Raw genomic sequence first — 22,115 nt, 5'->3', positions numbered from 1 at the left:
CCCCCCCCCCTTCTCGCTTTCTCTGGCTACTTGAGTAGAATGCATTATACCAGATTTGGTCATTTTCATTGAAATGGTTTCCAGTTTTCTTTTTAAATTCTTTTGGGTCTTTTTTTCTTTTTAAGGAAAGTATAATCACTTTTATTTTATAAACTTGAATTTATAAAGTGCTGGTAAATTATTTTTTAATGTTTTGAGTGCATATTTTAAACCTCTAAGGCCAGAGCATAGTCATTACATTTTCTTTTAAATTGTGCACTAACAAAATGTTATGTAATTTGTCTTCTGTTGGTTTTCATCGTAAGGGATTTAACCAAAATCTTGCTCTTCCATAATCTTACTCTGAAATAGAGGAGTTTGTGTGCCTTAGATTTAGGGAAAGTATGTTCTTTAGCAATGTACAGAGCTGAAAGAGTATTTAAGTTCTATGGAGATTTCCCCATCTATATTAAAATTTTAGAGCTGAGTTTTGCTGAGTGCTGTTGCAGATGGTGTCTGTGTAAGAACAGAAGTGCTGTTCTCCAGCTCTGTTGTAGCTGACTGCTGTTAGGTGCCACCCTGTGGGTTCTTCTCTGGAGCAACTAAGTCTCTATAGTGACCTCTAGTCTACATATAAGAAACTGTCATGTTTTGTGAGAAAATGATTTTTGAATGCATTTAAAGTTGAAACTTTATCACATCATCCCAGATACCATAGTACACTTATTTTCAAGCCAAATACTTTTACTTGATAGGTTATGCTACTCCAGACAGTGTAAGCAACCATTCCTAGAGTGTTTGTGCCTGAAATGGTTTACATTTTTAGTAATTAAAAGGTCTGTTACAGTATTGTACCTTTTAAATGACTTATTGGCACTAATTGTGTTTGGTTTTAGACAAAATTAATCCTTTTTTTCTATGTTTCCTTGAGGTGGCAGACAGGAAAAATATCTGACTCTGGTATCAATATTAGAGAATGTTCTTAAAGTGTTCCTAATTCTTAGTTGTCCTATTCCATTTGACATAGTAGGAGGTATTTTTCTTTCTAATCTGATGCAAGGGAAGGATGATTTTGGACATTATATATATTTGTCCTATAGTAGAGAACATTTGCCTCTCATTTGGTTTAGAGACCTCTGTCACCAAAAGGATAATACTTTTCTTCAGAGCTCCTGTTAACTGTGCAGGAGAAGACAGGATGATTTTCTTTGTTGACCTGAAAAAAGTAGTGGGATGCCATTTGTATCCCTAACTTTAAGAACTGGTGATAGTCATCAGATCCATTCATTTATTTAAACTCTTCCAAAGCTTCTCTGTTTTATATCTGTTCTCAGGGTTATAACTCCATGTTTACCATCATCTGCAAAAGGGTACCAAAAGATCCATAAATAAATATGAAATATTCATATGTACATAAATTCTTTTGTCACAACAATACATTGACAGTTTCAGCATCATTAATAGAACTGTTTTTGTTCTTTGAATTAACTGATCATTCAATGGCTGGTCAGTTAATGTAATTTTTCTTTTTGGCCAAAATGGTTAGACCCGTGGGTATAGATTTAGTATTTTGGTTTAATAGTATTTTGTTTTATCAGAAAAGGCAAGAATGATACCTGGTGACTTTAAAAGGGAGGTTGACAATGGTGGCTTCTCAACTTCTGAAGTAAATCCAAGGGCTTAAGGAGAAAAGCGTTCTTACGGGGTGTTTGGTTATGGTGCTATTCCTAAGGTTAACTTTAAATACGTAACACAATCCTAAGTACCTTTAAGGAAAATTAATAAATAATAGTTAAAATGTTTACATTGAGCACTAGAACATGTTTGACTTTTTTCTACTTTATGCAGAATGCGCAGGGACTTAATGCACAGATGTACTTTAATGTTTAGGATTGGTCTTTATTTCTCTTGAGGAAGAGACAAAGGTGACAGCGAATGTGAACTGGTCCAGGAAGAAGTGCTGTAGCTTTCCATTATTGCACTTGAAGTAATTTGATGGTGTATGTGAAAAAATAACTTAAAAATCTGGTTGTGTATGTCCAAAGGCCTATATGATTTTATTCATTTATGGATTTTTTTTAAAAAAAGGGTTTTGAAGTATTCAGGTTTGGTTTTTACTTCCTTTGAAAGATTAATTATACCAAGCATATTAAGAAAAAAAAGATTGCAAACATTTAAAGGTGAGGTTTAAAGGTGTTCCCCCCCATATTCTACTTATTTCAAAAGGGCGTGTTGACAATGTGTAGTAACTTATGAATAAAAGGAAAATTTATCCCGTTTTCAGATAATTCCCAGGGTGGTCGTTCTATTTTTTTTTTGTATAAGTGAAAAATCTCTTATTAAATCTTTTGTTTAATGTAGTAATCCTCAGCATGATATTACAGTTATTTCACAAGATGAAAAATTATGACAAATATATTTTCCAAATAGTAGAGAGTTGTACCTAAAAAAGGAAATTGGTTTTTAATAAGAAAATGGAGGAAAAGACTTAGTTTTAGGGAAAACAAACTTGAAAACCTACAAGCACAAATGGGAAAAGGGGTTATGAAACAAACCAATGAAAATACTGAGGGCAGCACTGTCCAGACATTAAGTGTACCACAAAGCCCTCTAGACTTGGTGACATTTCACCTAGGATAACACTGGGTGCACACAACATTCCTGGCCCCTCTTCTAGCTTTTGTTTTCTCTCTAGAATAATTAGAACACTGTTTATTAACTCTACTGGTATTGAAAACTCTTAGGATTTTAATATCTTTTGTCAGTATAAGTTGAATTTGTGTCAACTGAAAAAAAAGTAGATGTTTATTAGGAGAATGCAAAAGCATTGTTAAAGGTACTTGCAACATTTTTGTTTTCCTTTCTACTCCACTGTTTTTTTTTTTCCAAGTGACTTTTTTGAATGGCTAGAAAATGGTCTTTTTGCTTTGCCCTTTTATAACAAATAACAAGCTCCATACTTCCCATCAATAGTTGGTATACTTTTCAAATTTTTGTATAGAAATTACAGTTCAATTATTCTAGTATGATGGAGCACAACAACATTGTGGAATAACTTGCTAATTATTATTTAAACTATGCTGCTAAACTGCTGTTGGATATCAGGAAATAATAAAGCAGAAACCCTTTGAGTTTAAAAGTCTGTCTCTTATCTTAGTATTGGAGAATTTAAGGACCAAACCAAATAAACTGTCAAGACTAGGGAGAAAATGGAGCAATCTGAAAAAAATGTAGAATCCAACTAGATTAGTAAATATTAATCCTACTTGTAGCTCAAATTGTGAATTAGGACTGAAGAGTAAAGAATATAATGGTGAGGGCTCTGTTGTCTTCTCATATTTTAAGAAATTTAAAGCTCTTGCAAATGCTGCTTAAGGATACAAGGGTATTCCCAAAATGGAGACTTTTACTAGGCTCATAATCTACAAGCTGTTTTCTAATATATTGTCAACCTGGTATCAAAATATCAAGATTCATAATTGGTGTCTTTTCAAGGATTGTTTTTCTGGATTTGATGGTGGGTTGCGGGGAGGCAAAATATTTGGATCCTACAAATCTGCATCATTGTCTTTAAGCATGTAAGTAACCATAGACTACTTCTTTCTCAAGTATGACAAGACTGATAGTTCATTGAACTTATTTACCAGTGCTTCAGTATACTTCCCGGTCATACTTTAAATTTTAATTTTAAGGTAAGCTGTATCATTTATTAAAACTTTTATATGGAAATCCATACTGCCAAAGGAAGAGTTAATATCATGGACTAAAGCAGCCTTATACTTTGGTTCCTTATACTTTTGGTACTTATAAATGGTTTAGAAATTACCTTTTCTGATCAGTGATTAAAAGTTGAAAGGATCTTTGATTTTTTTTTTTTTTTTTTAAGTATGTTCTAAGTATGGATCAGTGCTTGGGCTGCACCAACTCAGTTTACCTGAAAAACCCACTCCCACCCCGCTGTACTGAGGATTGAACCTAACAGTGTTTTACCAAATGTACACCTCCAGGGCACCATCCTCTCCCCCTTTCCTTTTTGAGATAGAGCCTTGCTCATTTCCTCTGGCTGGCCTGGAACTTGGTTGGGTTCCTCCAAGTTGAGCCTCCCCAGGCTCTGGGATTACAGGTGTGTGCCACTGTGCCTGGCTTCACCTGCAGAATTTGACCCATTTTATTATAAAAGCCTATTGAAAAAGCAAATCTTCAATTTTCACTCATAAGATTGTAGTGTTCTAAAGTAATCCATCTAAAGCAATTCATTCTAAAGTCATTGAATTTTTAGTTGACCACTAAAATGGTAAAAAGCATAACAAATGTAGCTGCCATAGTAACAAAACGGGTAGATTTTATTTTTTTTAATCCTCTCCAAGCCAAGTGGGTCTGCAGATAGTGTAGTCAATTTTCCCTGAAGCTTATGTTTGCCTTTCGTACTAAGTTGTGCCCCAATTTTGTCCACGGGTGATTTTGTCTTGTTAATGCAGATAAAACACACCTGCAAATTGTAGGTTTCAGCCAAGGGAACTTGAGGGGAGTGAGGAACCATGCTTGAGAGGAATTTGGTGTGGGCTTGTTTGCAACCCTGCTGCTTTGCTTTAGGAAGTGACGTGGACTGAACACAGTTGTTTACTTTTTGATAGTTTCTCCTGCCTACATGTAGTTTGAAATATTGAGATATTCTAAAAAGTTAAGCAGGTAAATATAAGGCACCTGAACATAAAGTTTAAAAGATTTAGATGATAGTTACAGTTACAGTAGCCACCACAAATCTTATGGGAGTCATGACTAATGTTGACCAATTAACTATTTCTGAGTAACGAGAGAAAACTGCTTTGTGATGTGCTATAATTATCCGTGATGAGGTGAGTAAAGTTGAAGGTTGTGTGGTACCTGTGCCCCCATTGAGTGAATTGCACGCTAACAGTGACTAAACTGGTAAGGAACCATTCGGATTAACAGAATTATTTCTGAGCCTGGACCTGACACTGCCATAATGTAGAAGTTAATATTGCAGTATTAAACCGTCTCCTAGGAAACAAATTGTTTGAAAACACTTGCTTCCACAACCATTGTCTAAAAGACTTGAGTTTACGGCATCCTTTTGGAAACTTGTGTTATGGAAAGGATGAAGGTCATTGGTAAATGCTATTTGTTTTGGGTAATTTCATTGCTTTACAAATAGAGGGCAAAGAAGAAAGCACACTTCCAGCTGGTTCTGATACAAGGCTGGCTTGGGGGAAACCGTGATTGGAACTGAACGGTTTACCATTGTTTTGCTTTGAGAATGTCAGTGCTGTGGAAAAGTATATTTGGAAATAGGCGAGTATAGTTTTTGAGTCGGGCATTTTTTTTAACCCCCGCTTTTCACCCTCAAATTTGTTTTAAATGTTCCAATTAGAAAATGCTGATCGGGCAGGGCATGTTGGTGCATACCTGTAATCCTAGCTACTTGAGAGGCTGGGGAAGGAAGATGCCAAATTCAAGGCCAACCTGAGCAACCTTGTGAGTCTCTGTCTCAAAATAATAAAAAGGCCTGGGGATGTGGCTCAGTGGTTGAGCATCCTTGGGTTCAGTTTCATCCTTGGGTTGCAGTAACAGAGAAACCCAACCAAAACAAAACTCCGAATAAACATTTTAAATGTTTCTTTAGTAATCTTTGAACACTCACTTTGGGCTTATGAAAACAATTTTATCTGATTAAACATAATTGGAACATAAATATTTAAAATGTGGAAACTAAGGTTAATGTTTTGAATCAGACTGTCAGGTCTATCTCCATTTCATCACAGGACCATCTTAGAACACAAGGCTGAGCATTGTCACTTAGAAAGGAGTGTCCTGGTAAAACATAGATCCTTCTGCAGACGCTGTTCACAGTACTACTGTGCTTTGGCCCCCCCCAGACAGGAAGCCATGATTAGGAGAACAGCAAGATCTCAGGCACTCAAGACAGTCCTGACGTGGGACTGACAGGAAAACACAGGCAGCAGGACCTGTCGTACTGCCTTGTGCCAGATGACACTGCTACAAATGGGGTGGGTGTTCAAGCAGCATCCTCAGAAGTCTTTAAGCTTGTACCCTGGGCTGAGGATATAGCTCAGTTGGTAGAGTGCTTGCCTCACATGTACAAGGCTCTGGGTTCAATCCCCAGCACAATCACCAAAAAAAAAAAAAAAAAATTGCTTGTATCCTAACACAAATGTGACTTCTCTTTAGCCTACATTATTCTGTATATATTTCTAAAAATATTTTTCTCAAGGAGAATAAAGCACTTTATTCTCAGTAATAGAATTAACACAAGTATATTTCGGGGAAAAATTCCTCACATGGTTACTTTTCTGTCTCATGTTTTTATTATTTCATGAAACTCCCATTTTATCATCTCAGTCTTTGGAGCTACAACTTTATCAAATTGTAGTTGGTTTATACAATAGAATTCATACCTTATATACCCTTTGGCATAGTTTTTCATTTCAAGTTCAAATTTCCTTCAAGTATTTTTTTTTTAAAACTAATTTTAGCTTTTCCTTGAAGAATCTAAATTTTTCACTTTTGTGGATATGAAATAAACATTAAAGTAATTAGCATTTATCATGTTCCTAAATTGTCAGTATAGATGTTTCATCACCCGTCAAAAAAGAAAGCAAGTCGGGAGCGTGGTGCAGATCTGCAATCCCAGAGGCTCACGAAGCTGAGGCAGGAGGATCACAAATTCAAAGCCCACTTCAGTGAGGCCCTAAGCAACTTAGGGAGGCCCTGTCTCTAAAGTTTAAAAAAGGGGTGGGAGTGTCTGGGGATGTGGCTCAGTGGTTAAGTGCCCTTGGGTTCAATTCCTGGTACCAAAATTTTTTTTTTTTAAACAGGATTTTATGCTATTTAACTGAATATATTGTTGGGAATGAACCAATAAGCCAGTTGTCAACATGCAAATGGGTGCAGGTAGTTGAGTGACATTAGTACATCTTTATCCTGTTAAACTACACATTTCACCTTAATTTTGCTATACATATTTTAAACCTTTTATGGCCCGTTTACATTGTAGCATTTAACTGATGCTTACGTTAAGAATTCATTTTGAATATAGGGTTGATTTACTGGAATAACAACAGTTCATAATCTAGACATTTCTAAAAGTTGCTCAAAGGTTGAAAACACTGCACTTTATTTTCCTGCAGAGTCACCTAGAGGTGGTGAGAATGGCATGCTTGTTCAGAGAATGTCGACTACCTGCTAACAGGCCATTTAGGTGCCTGGGGCCTTACACTGAACAAAACATGCTGTCTTTAAAAATGAAATTACACTGAAAAAGCATGAGAACCACTCATTTCATGAGTAAAAGGGATGAGTGAGTGAGTGAGTGTGTGTGTCTGTCTCAAGGTTGCTGTGAGTGAAATATCTCTAAACCCAATGTGGGAGAACTCCTCAGGGTCTTAGAGAAAGCACAATAGTAAGACCCATTTCACACACAGTAAATGGAAGCATTTTTGCTGTAAGGGCAAAGGGCCTGTTCCTCATGATGTTTGCTATGGGAACATGGCAATTCAGAGCAAAAGATTTTACCTGTACTCATCTGCCCTTTCTTCAGCTTGTTGACATGAGGGCAAACGTCTCCATAAGAGGAAAAACTAAGGAAGTTGGTAGGTAGTATTCACTTCTACAGAATAATAGTGTTACTTGATATTACCTGACCAAACAGCTCTTATTTTCTAGACTTAGTAGTGAAGAGAAAAATACCGTAGAGCCTTACAGAAGTTTTGTGGATGTAAGATAGTTGTGTTATTTTAGTGATTTAAAGCCTGTCCTTATTGACTGCTCAAGGCCTGGAAACTTCACTAGCTTGCCAACATATAAGGCCTAAAATTCAGAGGCTAATATCAGATTCACATAAGATATGCCAAAGGAACACTAATGCCCTAGAAAAATATTAGACTAGTTTTTAAAGTATGAGAAATCAAAATTTGAGACCCCAGCAAAAATAAGATTTGAGCTCACCTCAGTTTGCTATGTGTGGAGTAGCAAATACGATCTGCAGCCACCCTCTGAACACCTCTGGGGTCTGGGTGAGGGGCTGCCCTCTCCAGGGAGCTTGGCTTTTTTGGGGTATGGCCAATTCCTTTACAAGTTATAGCTCGTTTATGATAGCATTTCCTCAAAAAGGAAGCCTTCCACTGTCCCTTAAACTTGGTGAGGTTTCATAGCACCCTGCACTGGTAAGTTCCTTAAAGCAATTATATATATGTAATTATTTTTAGGATCTTTATCATAACGTTCTGGAACATATCTAGGTCAGAAAATATTTGAATTACTGAAGATTTAATTCCAGCTATGTAAAATGTTGCAATATTTGAAAAATCTAGGGTTAAAGCCACACTTCAGTTACATAAAATTAGTGTAAGATTTTTTTCATCCACCATTTACCAATTTTAACAATTTTTGGAGTAAATTCTGATCTGCAAGGAGAACCTTAAGGACCTTGACCACAGAACTGATGTGTTGCTGTCATATATATAGTTACGACGGCTTTTCTTGTTTAGATTCTAGGGAAATTATTTCTATTGAGTATTTTAAAGTAGTTTAATGGAGAATTAGAAATGATAGCAAAAAAAAAAAAAAATTAAACACATGGTCTTATTTTTTTAAATCTGGATTTTAAAGAGGGTTTTTATGTGAGTGGCTTTATGATGCTAAATGTATTATTAACCTCTTGCAAGTCTGCTATTGTATTGACAGTCTCCTTAGATGCAGAGAAGGAAAATATAAAGTTATATTTGTCAAAATTGGAAGTCTTAAAATTCATTGTTTAGGAACGTAAGTGTTGAGGAATGTAGTAGTAAAATCTTGTGTTACAAGATTTTTGCATTTACATGACCTTTCACTCATTTTTCAGAATCTGTTCCTAGAGACAGAGAACCCCAAACAAAAATGCGAACATGTATGCATAATCAGAAGGATGCAGTGCAAATGCCTAGTGAAACTCTGAAAGCAAAAATGGTACCTGAGAAAGTTCCCCGCAGATGTGCTACTGTTGCTGCAAATAAAATAAAGATAATGAGTAATCTAAAGGAAACGATTTCAGGACCAGAAAATATCTGGATTAGGAAGAGTAGCAGAAAACTGCCCCATCGAAATGCTTCTGCTGCGGCTAAGAAAAAGTTACTGAATGTTTATAAAGAGGATGATACAACCATAAATTCTGAAAGTGAAAAAGAGCTAGAAGATACTAATAGCAAAGTGATTTTTTTTAGGCGGTTCAGATCCTGGAAAGAAAAAGCACAATAGTGACTGAGAATGTAGAAGTGGTATCTGAAAACAAGCAGGGGCCTCCCTGAAGCCGGCAGTTGCATTCTGCTCTAAGCCCTAAAGCTAATCCCTTCTTGGCATCTTTTGAGGAATTTCCTAAAAGCCATACTCCAGTGGGCGGAGTGGGAGGAAGGTTTCCTTCCAGCCAGCCCTTGAACTAACACATTATACAGGGGGGTCTGATGAGGAAGCAGATTGTGGAGTCTGTAGTTTGAGAGGTGGAAAGAAAAGGCAATGGGCCTGCCTTAAGAGTGAGGCTCCTTAACAGAGAACAAGGTCCTTAAAACCTGACTCCTTGAAGGAAGAAAATGGGAAGTGGACAGGATATGTAGGAAGGATGGAAAATAAATTTTTCAACACCTCAACCTGACGCTAATTTTAAGATTTTTTTTTTCATTTGAATAAAAATTCCGGCCACCATGATTATGGTGTCATTACTGAAACTGGAAAAATATAGAGGTTCATTTTCAAAGTAAAGTGCTGGTGAGCCTATTTGTCTTTTGAGTGAAGCAAAAACTTCAACTAGATCTAATTCCTAAATTTCACATCCAAAGGTCAAAAACAAAAGTTGCAGAAGGGGATTTAATGCTGGAGTTCTGAAGCAGCGTTGGAAATAGGCAGATAGAGGAAATCCATTGATGTCTTATTTTGTTTAAAACTTTGGGATTCATACTGAATGATGACCACTTGGTATGACTAATTCAGGGAATATATATTTTTCTATGAAAGCTCTGAAGTGACTATCACTTTTCCTTGTTTCATGTAGCAGCAAAAATTAAGAGGCAGGCTTGGTTTTAATCAGAAAATAGTAGAGCTTAAGATCAAAGCAGTCATATTTTTAGATTATAGAGTGAAATATCACCTTTATCCTCAGCAACTTAAGAGTTGGAAGTTGAACAATGGGAAAACTTATTACAATCTCATCACAAACTTTTATGGCAGCATGTCTGGCTTATATCTTTGTGGCCTTTGCTAGGATTAGAAAATCTGATCATGGTACTACAAAAATTTTATTTGTAATGGGGCTTAATTTATTAATAAGTATTTGATCACTGGATTAAATGAATGTACTGTCAAATCTTTTTAACTTAGATGTTGTTTTCTCATTTAAAAATATCTGTGAATATCAGTATATAATTTGCATGTGTAATTGAAAAAAGTAAAATGTAGAAATCTAGGAGTTTCTATTTTTAAGACTAATGCTTATTTTATTTATTTGGTTATACAGATCGACAGAGTGTTTAGATTACTTGAGAAATTTGTGGCTGCATGTCTGTTTTTAAAAAGGCTTTGGGTTTTTCAGTGTAAGCCAGAATATTCTAACCTACAATGTGTCCTTTGTTCTTTTTCTAGTATACTTTAATTTTAAATACTGAGCTCCAAAATCTTGTTATTTAAAATAGTGAGAAAGGGAAGAATTCCTAATAAACTGCTATTTTTAGGTGCATGGGATTTAACTTTTGAGCTTTAATGAAATGTTAAAACTTATTTCCCAGTCCAAAATTTACATTAATTTCAAATTTCTTATTTGGTATATTATATCCTCAAAAAGTGCCATAAAATGAAAATATTTAAGTCTCAGTGAAGACTATTATGCAAAATTTTTAACAATTCAAATGTGAGAATTAAGTTTTGAGTTTGTAATCTTCTCTGGTTTTTGTCAGTATCTGAGATTGTATGGTCATCCTTTCATAATGGAATTCCTTTTCCAATTTAGTATTTAATTTAAACATATATTTGCCTTTTTATAAGTGCTTGGTCTGTTTATTGTAATTGCATGAAATAAGCATTTGTTTGAAACTTAACATTCTTGTAAAACTTTGAGATGTATGCAGAATTTAAATCATAGCCAAATGTGTTATCATTATTCTATAATAACTTTAGTCAGATTGTCAGAAAAGATTTCTTCATAATGTAATATCAAATGATGAAAAATCAAGTTGAATATCTTACTTGTAAAATGACAATTACTTAACAAAAGGACTAAGAAAGTGATGCCCAAACAACCTTTTTATCTGCAATTCACTCATACTAGACCGACTAATGCAGGAGTCCTCATGTTTTAAAATGTTATATTGGTAATCTTGTATATTCTTTCTCATAGATGATACCCAAGGTTTCCTAAGCTTGCGGCTAGCAGCTTGGTCTGTTTACTCTTAAGTGTTCACATATTTTATTTCCCCCTTGATGTGTAAAATTGCTGTAGACATTTTATGTAAGTGATCTTTTTGTTTTCCCACATCTTAAGATGTTTCTGGCAACTTGGAGATATTTTGGGCCAATCTCAAAAGACTCCCCCAATGTATCACCGTTGTGACTATTCACTGAAAAAGTTCCAAGATGCAGGCAGTGACATCCATTTCAACACAACTAAATCCAGGATCTGTCTTTTGCGTTTCATTGTAGTAATGGATTCAGCCAAGAGTTGTCCCCTTTTCTCTCGCTTGGAACAGTGCTCTGTGAGCTTTGTCTTCCAGCACAAGCTAATAAAGAACCAATTCAATACCTAACAGTGAAAGGCTATTTAAGATGAAAAAAATAGGCCAAGTTTTAAAAACTATTTTTGCATTCTCATAAAATGTTTTTTAGGTCGGTTTGACAGTCATCAGCTTTTGAATGCGAATTCCTAAGCCAGAGTAAAGGTCACATTTCTACAACACCACGAAGCACTGTATTTCTTCCTGCCCGCTGTCCCGGGCCTCCTCGCCGCTGCCCGCTGGGGCGACCAGGTGTGGAGCAGAGCTCAGTAAGCCGTTTCACTCCACCGCTCTTACTGGAGGGGAAGGGGAAGGCCCTGGAGGAAGGAAAAGCATGCGGGCCAGGATCTTGCTGAAGCACTTCCCGCAGAGGACGGAACCGTTACCTGTGTGACCGGAGACCCTCCGCGGGCTCCGCCGACGGGCTCACTTCCTGCCCCTCTAGCCCGCTGTCCTCCAGACTCTCGGTCTCCCCGCGTGATTAAGGCAGTGGAAGGAAAACGCTCGCGGCTTCCGCTGCCTGCGGGTACTAAGTGGTGCGCGTGGGCGGTACAGGGGGCGTGGCTACGTGCACGGGCGGTACGAAGGCGTGGCTGAGCGGGGAGGGGGGCCACCGCGCTAGGGGTGTGCCCACGCGTAGAGCAGTGCGGGGGGCGTGGTCGCGCGGAGGTGCGCGTGCGCCGTCCCGCGGCGCCGCGGTTGTGCGGGCGGTCGGTCTCTTGGAGGCCATGGCAGCCACTTTCTTTGGAGAGGTGGTGAAGGCGACGTGCCGAGCNCGCGCGCCCCGGGGGCTTTTCCTCCTCCCACGCTCCAGCCGGCCTTGCGTGGGTGGCAGGTGCGCGCTCTTTTCAACCATTATTCCCCACATGGAGATGGGAGAACGCGAAGGACCCCGGAGGCCCGCACTCAGGTCAGCTCAGCGCCCACAGAGACTTCCCCTCCTGCCGCCCCCGGAGGGAGCACGGCCCGGGTACGGCCTGCACCCTGCAGAATGCGTCTCAAAATAGAGACTTAGGTCTCTTATAGTCTGCAGTTAGTAGTGGTGTTCCATATCGTCTCATATACCTAGTTCGGTCAGACTGAGATTTTCCGGTGGGTTTGGGTACATCGGTCTCCTGACCAGGTCCACGCCTTACACTTAGAGGGCTCATTTCGTTTGGAGCGGTCCACCTTCCCTTTTACTCCTGTAGAGAGCTCTGGATTTGTCTGGTTGCTCCTCCTGGAGGCATTTCACACGTGTGCTCATCACCTGCATCTCCTGCAAAAGAATGTTCATTTTGGAACTTGGATCAGATAGATTCCCATTCTTTAGCGAGAGTGCTTTGAAGTGGTGCGGTGGTACTTTCTGTTTCTTGTTGCATACTGCCAGTTTTTTCACTTTTAGGGATGCCAAGATTGATCAGGGGGTCAGATGGACATGAAGCTTGCTTGCAGTAGTTTTGTCTTGTTGATTATCAGTGCCTGAATCTGCTCTTTCTTTAGGATTCTAATTATATTCTTTATAGATTGCAAGTGTCAATTTTACCGGTTAGTAAAGGCACTTCAATCATACATATAATGTTGTTTTTTCAAAGTAGAATACTGACTGTGTTTAAGCTGTTTTGGTTTCATCTTGTTTCTTGTGTTAGGGAGGTGCGGCTTCTTCGAAGACAGACAAAAACATCCCTGGAAGTTTCTCTGCTAGAAAAATATCCTTGTTCCAAGTTTATAATTGCTATAGGAAATAATGCAGTAGGTAAGTGAAAAATGCAGAAGACTAGAGGTTTTGTTGAAAGAAAAAATACAAAGTTACTTCTTTCCATTCTAAAAGACTTCAAAGGTTAGTTACTTAAAAGAGAAAAGTCTTGGTAGAGTAACTTTGTTTCTGAGAGGGGATAAATACATCACCTGTTCATGTGTACTATCTTCTAAAAATGGAAATAAAAAATAAGATTTAAAGGAAATATTTGTGTCTTCAGGAACTTAAAGCTCAAGGAACTGTTTCTGGTGTGTTGTAGCCAGGTTTACTTAAATGTTTTTGAGTTAACAGGCTTTTGAAAACATAATGAGAACTCTAAAAATAACAGTGATCACTAGCTCTTTTGAGCAATTAAGTTCCAGTGTCTTTGTGTTGATTCACTTGGTGAGTTAAAGGTAGAAAAGTGTAAAGTTCATCTAGAACAGTGTCTGTACAAGACCTGTACACAAAGACCTTTATAATTTTAGGGGAGTTACAGGTATTGGGAGCATTTGGGAACCCCATTAAGATCCCTTGCCATATAATGCATCCCTGGGACTTTCAGAGCATAGTAAGTACACAGTAAGTGACTCTGACTCATTATATGAAGTTCTGGTCTCACATTTTTAGGGGAGTGTTACCCTGGGAGTCTGTGTGTAAGCCTGTCTTGTCCCTTCCTGGCTGTAGTCTTGTCTTACTCAGTGTGGCCTTTCGTGAAGCCCTGGCTGCCTCCTGCAGAGTGGTGGCATTAGATGGTCTTGAGGACTTTTTCAGCTCTGAAATTCTAGAGTAATCTCAGCTTTTTAGAGAATACAGCATGCAGGGCTAAGCACTAACTTGTGTGACTTGTTCTCTTACAGCATTTTTGTCATCGTTTGTTATGAATTCAGGCGTCTGGGAAGAAGTTGGTTGTGCTAAACTCTGGAATGAATGGTGTAGAACAGTGGACACCACACACCTGTCCCCTTCAGAGTCTTTTTGTGTGTTTTATCACCTAAAATCAAATCCCTTGGTATGTGGGACTTAACTTGTATGTTTAAAAGTTAGTTATTTAAGCATCACAGAGTCTTTGCTGTTAGTGTACCCCAGAATCTAACAGGCATGTCACTGAACTGCTCTCTAAGTGCATTCTTTATTCTGATACCAGTTATTAGTAATGGCTTAACTCTTATTAAATTTTAGAGAAGTAAATGGGCCAGTAGTAGAGTCAGGAAGATAAGTGTTTGTGTTATCTTTCTGTCACTGTAACAAACATGTGAGATCTATCAGCGGGGGTTTTGGAGTTCCAGTACATGATCAGACAGACACATTCCTTTAAGACCTCTGATTGGGGGACAGTACATCATGGTAGGAGCACCAGGCATAGCAAAGCTGCTTACCTCATGACCAGGAAGCAAAAGAGAAGAGGGGGAAGACCAAGTGTCACCTTCAAGGCTACCCCCATGACCTGAAGACCTCCTACTAGGCCCCCTTCTCTTCAGGTTTCCACCACCTCCCAGTAGTGCCAAGCTGATGCAGACTTTGGCAGATGTAGAAACTTTAGGAAACACATGGGTCTTTCGCAGACATTCCACATCCAGAGTACAGCAGTGTTCCGTTGGTATTCACATGATATGTATATGGTGGCAGTTTGGGTGTGTATAAAATGTATTTATCTTGAAAAAAAACTTTGAATTTTATTTTTCAGGTCTTTGTCTGTCAATGTAGTTGCTATGTTGCTGAAGATCAGCAGTATCAGTGGCTGGAAAAGGTAAGAGAGAAATGAGACCTGTGAATTTTTAGACTACAGAAGTTGCTGTTTTTTAAGGTTCAATGTCTTTTCATTTAAACTTATGCAGGAAAGGAATTTGTGTGTATTTTCTCAAATAAAAAACACTCTCTCCAGGCTCAAATATGACATCTGTTTTTCTAAGCATTAGATGTGAATAAATTTGTCTTCATTTTGCTGGAAAATTGTGTACATAGTTTTTGAGTGAAGAGTTGAACTCATCTAGAAATTTTAGAGGAAACCATAATTTTTGGCAATTACATTTTATAGTCCGAATACCCCTTATCTAAAATGTTTGGGACAGAAGGGAGGGGATTCAGGTCTAAACATACATTTATTAATGTTTCAAATACATCTTATATGCATAGTCTGAACATAACTATACAGTGTTTTTTTTATAACTTTCAGTATGAAACAAATTCTTGGTGTAGAATTTTCCTCTTATTTTATGTAGGTGCTCAAAAGTTTTTGGATTTTGAAGCATTTCAGATTTTAGATTTAGGAATGCTCAATGAATGTATATATATTTTTCATATATGTATCTTTATCTGTTTGTTTATTTTATGTACCAGGGATTGAACCCAAGGGTGCTTTACCACTGAGCCACATCCCCAGCCTCCCCACTTCTTTCTTTTTAAATATTTTATTAGTTGTTGGTAGACCTTTATTTATTTTTATGTGCTGAGAATCAAACCCAGTGCCTCACACATGCCAGGCAAGCACTCTACCACTGAGCCACAACCCCAGCCTCTCCCCACCCCTTTTTTATATTTCATTTAGAGACAAAATATTGCTAAGTTGTTTAGGGCCTTGCTAAGTTGCTGAGGCTAACTTTGAATTCGTGATCCTCATGCCTCAGTCTCTATGCTGCTGGGATTACAGGCATACGCCGCCATACACAGCATGTATCTTTATTTTGTGTGTTGTATATGTGTGTGATACTGAGAATTGAACCTAGGAGCTCTCTCTCTCTCTCTCTTTTTTTTTTTTTTTTTTAATTTAAGAACCTAGGAGCTCTCTATCACTGAGTTACATCTCCACCCCTAGTGAGCCAGGGGTTTCTCTAGGTTGCCGAGGCTAGCCTTGAACTTGCCATCCTCTAGCCTTAGATTGTTGAGTAACTGGGGTTGTAGGGGTGCACCACCATACCCAGCTTATTTTTATTTTTAATAGACACAAAATAGTACTTATTAATGGGCTGCACTGTGATATTTCAGTACAGGTGTATTGACCAGATGAGGGTCAGTGGGATGTCTTCATCCTCATCATTCATCATTTCTTTTTTTCACCTGTATTTGTAAATAAAGTAGGCCCTTCAGTCCTTATGTGAAATTCTTAGCAACATCTCAGCTTAAATCTCAGTGTATTTAAAACTGGTATTAAAATTAAATAGAAATAAGAATTTCATTTTCTACTTTAAACCAGCTGGCTTACTTAGAGAAGCTTTTGCTTTAAGTTAGTAAATGCATTTTATTAGAAGAAAAGTTGTTTAAAAAGATCTGTGAATTATCTTATATTCAGTGTACATATGTGTATCTTTCTGGGTAAGAGGGTCAGAGCTTAGAATATTAGGAAATTAGTGTTTTATTTATATTTTTTAATTATGTAGGGTGATTATTATTTCAAAAATACTTAATTTTTACACGGTGACAGATGAACATTCTAGACTTGAAAAAACATAAAAATTATGCATTTCTAAAACAAATTTTTTTTCCTTAGGGGTATTCTTTGGGTCACTTTGTTATTTTGGTCAAATCATCCTGATAATAAAACAGTTCATAAGTATTTTAGGCTCAGACTTTTAAGTATTCTATGAAGGAAAATAAATTGGGCCTGTGAATAATGTTATTTTTCTTAAACGGGATGTACCTTGAAACAAACTTACATTGTGTTGACTTTTTTTTGCATTTATTTACAAAGTTGTGATATAATGAAATTAGTTGTATGAATTATGACACTTAATATAAAATCTTCAGTGCTTTTATTACTAATGGAAATAGCTGTTTTTTTCACAGGATATTTTTATTATTATTATTTTTTGTGGTACTAGGGATCGAACCCAGGGCCTTGTGCATGCAAAGCAAGCACTCTACCAACTGAGCTATATCCCCAGCCCCACAGAATATTTTTAAACAAGTATGGTAACATAAAAACTACTCTTTTCTTTAAAAAATAGTTGCTTGCTTTGTTTGTGTCACCATAGATTTTATTAGAAGGTAGAAGGATTCTTGTAGATCTAATAGATCTTCTCTTCAAATCATGGAAGAGGACTTTGAGTTCTAGAGCCCTTGAAACTCGCCCCAATTCTAGTAACTGAAAAGTGAATTTAGTAAGAGCCATTTTCCAGGTGTTATTGGGAGTAGGTGAGGGACGGGCTGGCTGTGGGATATGCTCTTGGGACCGGCTTGCTCAGGTGGTGGTCCTGTGGCAGCTGCTCCGGCATTGTCCATTCATGGTTGTTTACTACGCATCGGTCTCTTAAGTAGGTGATACTGCCCTGAGTTAAGGGACAGGAAAGTGCCATGAGGAGGAGTGCCAACCAGAGTGCCCAGAGCAAACCCAGGCTGGGGCAGGGAAGCCTGTTCTGTTACCCAGGGCGCAGTGCGCCCCTGCTAGATGTGCAGCTGCCACCCGCACTGCTGGGAGAGTAGCTGGAGCAGTGTTTCCAATCCCTCACACAGTTACCCTTGTTTAATTTTAAATCAATTTTGTGTCAGGTTTTTGGCTCTTGTCCAAGGAGGAACATGCAGGTAACTATTCTCACATGTCGACATGTTACTGACTATAAAACCTCAGAATCTACTGGCAGCCTTCCTTCTCCTTTCCTGAAAGCACTAAAAACACAGAATTTCAAGGACACTGCCTGTTGCTCACTACTAGAACAGCCGAACATCATCCATGATCTTCCTGCTGCAGGTGATACCAAAATCCATATTTACATTTCATCTTACTGCTAATTATTATTTTCACTATTAGAAATCTTTATGAGGTTAATTTTTTGATGATCAAAATCAATATATTGCTATTAATCCTCAGTGTCTGTACTTGTTAGTATACTTGGTTTGCGTTTTAAAATTTTCTAGACACACTTATGAGAGCAGCTCAGATGGCTTAATTGCTCTGCCTCAGCTTTAGTTTCTTTTTAGTCTTTGGCGACTCAGAATGCAAGCCAATGTTAGTTGTAAATTGTATGAAAATTTGGTAAAGTACATTTTAATTATCAAAATAGAAAGAGAAGTTTGATAGTTACTTTAATGTGTGTTGCTTAATATTTTTATCACTGTAATTATATTTTGCTGTCTTAAGAAATAGATTGCCATTTACTTTTCAGTAGTGTATCTTTTATTGTATGTTACTAATTGTTCTTTGTTAAGTATATTGAATAAAGGAAAAACATTTTTTTCCCCCTTGTTAAGTTTATTAGAGTGAAGAGGACTAACTTGGTAGTAGTATGCATCATGGTATTCGTTTGTTACATGTAACTTGCTTTGTTTATTATAGTGACTGAAATTTCAACCTTTTAACTACTTAAAATTGAGCAGTATGTTTAGGAAATGCAAAATAAAGATAATATTTGCAAAAGCAAAAGATTATTAGGAAAATAAGTTGATTTTTGAAAGAAAATATCCATTAGAATTGATTTAGTAGAGCAGTAAATGTCTTGATTCAAAGACTTTTTAAAGCAGCCTTTATTATTTAATGGTGGTTAATTTTAAAACTATATACTAGAAAACTTAAGTGGTTTTCCTTTGTTCACAGTCCTCAGTTACTGTCAGGTGTGGAAAATCCCTGCCATTCTGTATTTGTGTTACACTGAGGTGATGACGTTAGACCTCATTACCGTGGAAGCTTTCAAGCCCATACTTTCTTCCAAAAGCTTGAAAGGCCTGGCTAAGGTAAGTGTCACTCACCTGACCACCAGCTGACACACTAGCTGAGTGTAGGGGCAGTGCAGACCCGGGACAGTACTCAGAGAGCCTATCTTCCCGCTCTGGCCACCTTCTCTTCTGGATTTACTTCTATAACTTGAAGAGCATTTTGCTCTTATATATAGACCAGTGCATTGCCCTTACATCCTACGTGTCTCTGGGGCTGGAGAAGTCTCTGTAACTCATTTGGAAGGTTGTAATTTTAAGTATAGTATCAATAGTATTCACCTGATTTTGAGGGGATGGGATATGTGAAGATGTTAGAATTATTAATGAACCTTTGTCCCCCCCCTTAGGTCTGTGGGCTCATTTACTGGAAAAATACATATCAGAACACGTACACAGCAACATTTGTCTAGCATTTCAGGGAGCTTTGGGCCTCCCCAGCGTTCTCTTCAGGGATTTATGGAGAGCCACAGTGTCTGGTTTAAGAAGTACTTCAAGGGAGAGGGGTTGTCCCAGCATCGTTGGTGGCCTGTTTTGTTCTGAGTAGCCATCAGGGCTCCACTCACCGCAGGTTATGCTGGAGTGGCCGTCTCAGCTCTCCTAAGTTAGTGTCCTCCTCAGCAGCTTGTGGTACGGGAGCACGTTTTTCCATTTTGGCGTCCCTGGGTTGCCACATACCTGGCCTGTAGAAGGAAGCCCTCAATGACCCCCTGTTGATTGGTGGAGAGTCAAGCTGCAGAGCCCTGACTTGGTCTACTTCAAGCACATCTTCCCAGTTAGTGGAGTCAGGGTTAAGTTTTCAGACAAGTTGAATTCTTCTGGGTTTCGTGTCTTTCCAAGGGCGTGCGGGTCCTCGTGCTGGCTGCTGTGGTTTGTGACCCGGCTCTGCCCACTTGTTTAGAGAGCAGTTCTCTGGGGCTGTTTTGTTCCCTGCTAGGGACTCTGCTCCCCATACAGGAGCTTAACATAAATGTGCGGATTTGTTCTGAGCAGTGTAAGTCATCTGTCAAATAGGATTGAGGAGTACAATTTGAAGGGGAAATTTAAAGACCTTTTTAACATTTCCTGTCTTCCTTTGAAGATACCAGTCTGGGGAAGGTCAGGTGGTCGCTGTGAAGAGTACTCCTACCAACGACCCATGAGGTCGCCTGAGTTAGTGCATGGTTTCTGCTGTCCACTCCTATTGGGGTTTGTTCAACAGTTGTTAACAGGGGTTAGCTACAGCCCCCACTCTCTGGCACCACTGTAGGGCTTTAGAGCTGAGGCAGCTCCCGGCCGCGAGGAGTGCTGGTCAGGAGTACTGGGAAAGCCTCTCACAGAGGAAGTGGCCCCACAGTTGGCTATGAAAGCTGGATGGGCCTTAGTGGGGAGCAGTGGGGTGTGGGAAGAGGACAGGTTGGGTGCCAGAGGGCTGTGGTGGACAGGGAGAGTGGTGGGGTGAAGAGGCCCGGTACGCTTCAAGGCCTGGGCCAGGGAAGGACTCTCTAGGCTTTCGCCTTCTTGAGCACTGTCCCTGGGGGAGAGGTGCTGGAAGGCACTGCTTCTGCTGCACAGCACCTTCTCACGACTTCTCGAGAGCGTCAGGCTGGGTGTGCATGTTGCCTCTCACTGAAAAGCTGTCTTGACATCTTTTTCTCTTCTTCCAGAACATTCCACAGGGCACAGAGATACTGAAGAAATTGATGACAACAAATGAGATTCAGAGTAACATTTATACGTGATCCCAAAGATCGTTCTGTGATGTCTCCCACGTTGTCTCTATCTATAGCCCACCCCAGGGTCCAGAAACATCCATTTCTTCCAGGGGAGCAGCGAGCACTGCTTTGAGGGCTGCTCTGGGGGTGCTGTATTTTGAGGGTGTTAAAACAGAATAAACTTTAAAAAAAGTTAATTGTAGTTTTAATTTCTTCTTTATGGTGATACTGTTCAAAACTAAAATAAATAGACATTCTTCTTTATCCACTAGGTGGGAGTATTGTTTTACTTGAAACTTTAATGGCAGAGTTTTGAAAAGCTGCAGAAAGCAGGTTCTATTAATATGAGCATGTAGTTAGGTACAAAAAATCTGAAAGTTGATGAATCGCTGGTGACGATTTGCTGGGGAGGCGAGTACTGGGGATTGAACCTAGAGGATCTTTACCACTGAGTTACATACCCAGCCCTTTTTAAAATTAAAAAAATATTTAAGACAGGTCTCACTAAGTTGCTTAGGGCCTCACTTAGTTGCTGGGGCTGGCCTCAAACTTGCCATCCTTCTGCCTCAGCCTCCTGAGCTGCTGGGATTATAGGAGTGTGCCACAGTGCCTGCTGGTGATTCTTCTTCTTCTTTTTTTTTTTTTAAAGTATATATTAGTTATTAATAGACCTTTATTTTATTTATTTAAATGTGGTGCTGAGAATTCGAACCCAGTGCCTCACACATGCCAGGCAAGTGCACTACCGCTGAGCCCCAGCCCCTGGTGATTCTTAACATATGGAAACTTTCTGGATATTTTATGAGATCTAGGTTTTTTGTTTTTGTTTTGTTTTGTGGATCGCAATTGGTGATAAGGTAATGAAGTCACATTTATTCAAAAGGAAACAGATTCACGTGTGCTTTCTTCAATTTTGCTTGACAGATTGCTTCTTCACCCAGACTTTCCCAGGGCTCTTTGCAGGCTTGGTCTTTTGAACATCACTGGCTCTAACACATTTCGTGGTACATTAGGCATGTGAATTTATTTGTGAACCTGAAGCAGCTACACTGCCTCACAAGACCACAAGCTAAGCTGTGGTGTCAACCAGCTTCTCTCCCTAGCCACTTCTGTTGTGAACACAGGCCAGGGTAGCAGGGATGGGGCTCTGCATGCACAAGGCCACATGGACTTCAGTCACCAAGGATGTCCTGATTACGGCTGTCTCCAAGCGCTCGGTCTACCAGCAGCAGAGACTAGCACTGAGCCACAGTGGCCCGTGGTCATGAATTCAGTTTTCATGATGGCCCACTTGCAGGCCAAGAGCTTTCC

At 38.8% G+C, this 22,115-nt stretch overlaps 2 protein-coding genes across 4 annotated transcripts in view; both read left to right on the top strand.

Annotated features, from left to right (window-relative positions):
- Brwd1 (bromodomain and WD repeat domain containing 1) overlaps nucleotides 1-11,804 on the top strand; it is a 117,897-nt gene extending 106,093 nt beyond the window's left edge. Inside the window, exon 40 of the mRNA XM_048803947.1 lies at nucleotides 8,861-11,804. Within this exon, the coding sequence (XP_048659904.1) occupies nucleotides 8,861-9,252 (392 nt within the window). The 3' untranslated portion in view covers nucleotides 9,253-11,804. The remainder of the gene's footprint in view (nucleotides 1-8,860) is intronic.
- A 457-nt stretch (nucleotides 11,805-12,261) lies between these two features.
- Nucleotides 12,262-21,001, top strand: Psmg1 (proteasome assembly chaperone 1). Of its 3 annotated transcripts, none has more exons than XM_048803687.1 (7): nucleotides 12,262-12,276; nucleotides 13,379-13,485; nucleotides 14,328-14,479; nucleotides 15,155-15,217; nucleotides 17,953-18,151; nucleotides 18,995-19,131; nucleotides 20,757-21,001. In XM_048803687.1, exons 3-7 carry the CDS (start codon nucleotides 14,348-14,350, stop codon nucleotides 20,829-20,831), a joined length of 606 nt encoding a protein of 201 aa, XP_048659644.1. In that variant the 5' UTR covers nucleotides 12,262-12,276; nucleotides 13,379-13,485; nucleotides 14,328-14,347; the 3' UTR covers nucleotides 20,832-21,001. The 3 variants fall into 3 exon arrangements, with proteins under 3 accessions (XP_048659644.1, XP_015334267.2, XP_048659643.1); XM_015478781.2 differs by lacking the exon at nucleotides 12,262-12,276 and adding an exon at nucleotides 12,637-12,660; XM_048803686.1 differs by lacking the exon at nucleotides 12,262-12,276 and adding an exon at nucleotides 12,702-12,720.
- Nucleotides 21,002-22,115: the final 1,114 nt, after the last annotated feature.

Source organism: Marmota marmota, unplaced genomic scaffold (genome assembly GCF_001458135.2).
Source record: "Marmota marmota marmota unplaced genomic scaffold, marMar, whole genome shotgun sequence".
Taxonomy (NCBI): domain Eukaryota; kingdom Metazoa; phylum Chordata; class Mammalia; order Rodentia; family Sciuridae; genus Marmota; species Marmota marmota.
Note: the sequence above shows the minus strand (reverse complement) of the source record. Positions and strands in the feature narration are given on the sequence as shown.

What these genes read in the sequence shown, in the direction of transcription:
- Psmg1 (XM_048803687.1), top strand. Translation starts at nt 14,348, where the DNA reads ATGAATTCAGGCGTCTGGGAAGAAGTTGGTTGTGCTAAACTCTGGAAT. An exon ending in CCATGATCTTCCTGCTGCAG is followed by an intron (nt 18,152 to 18,994) that starts GTGATACCAAAA and finishes CTTTGTTCACAG; the next exon opens with TCCTCAGTTACTGTCAGGTG. An exon ending in GCTTGAAAGGCCTGGCTAAG is followed by an intron (nt 19,132 to 20,756) that starts GTAAGTGTCACT and finishes CTCTTCTTCCAG; the next exon opens with AACATTCCACAGGGCACAGA.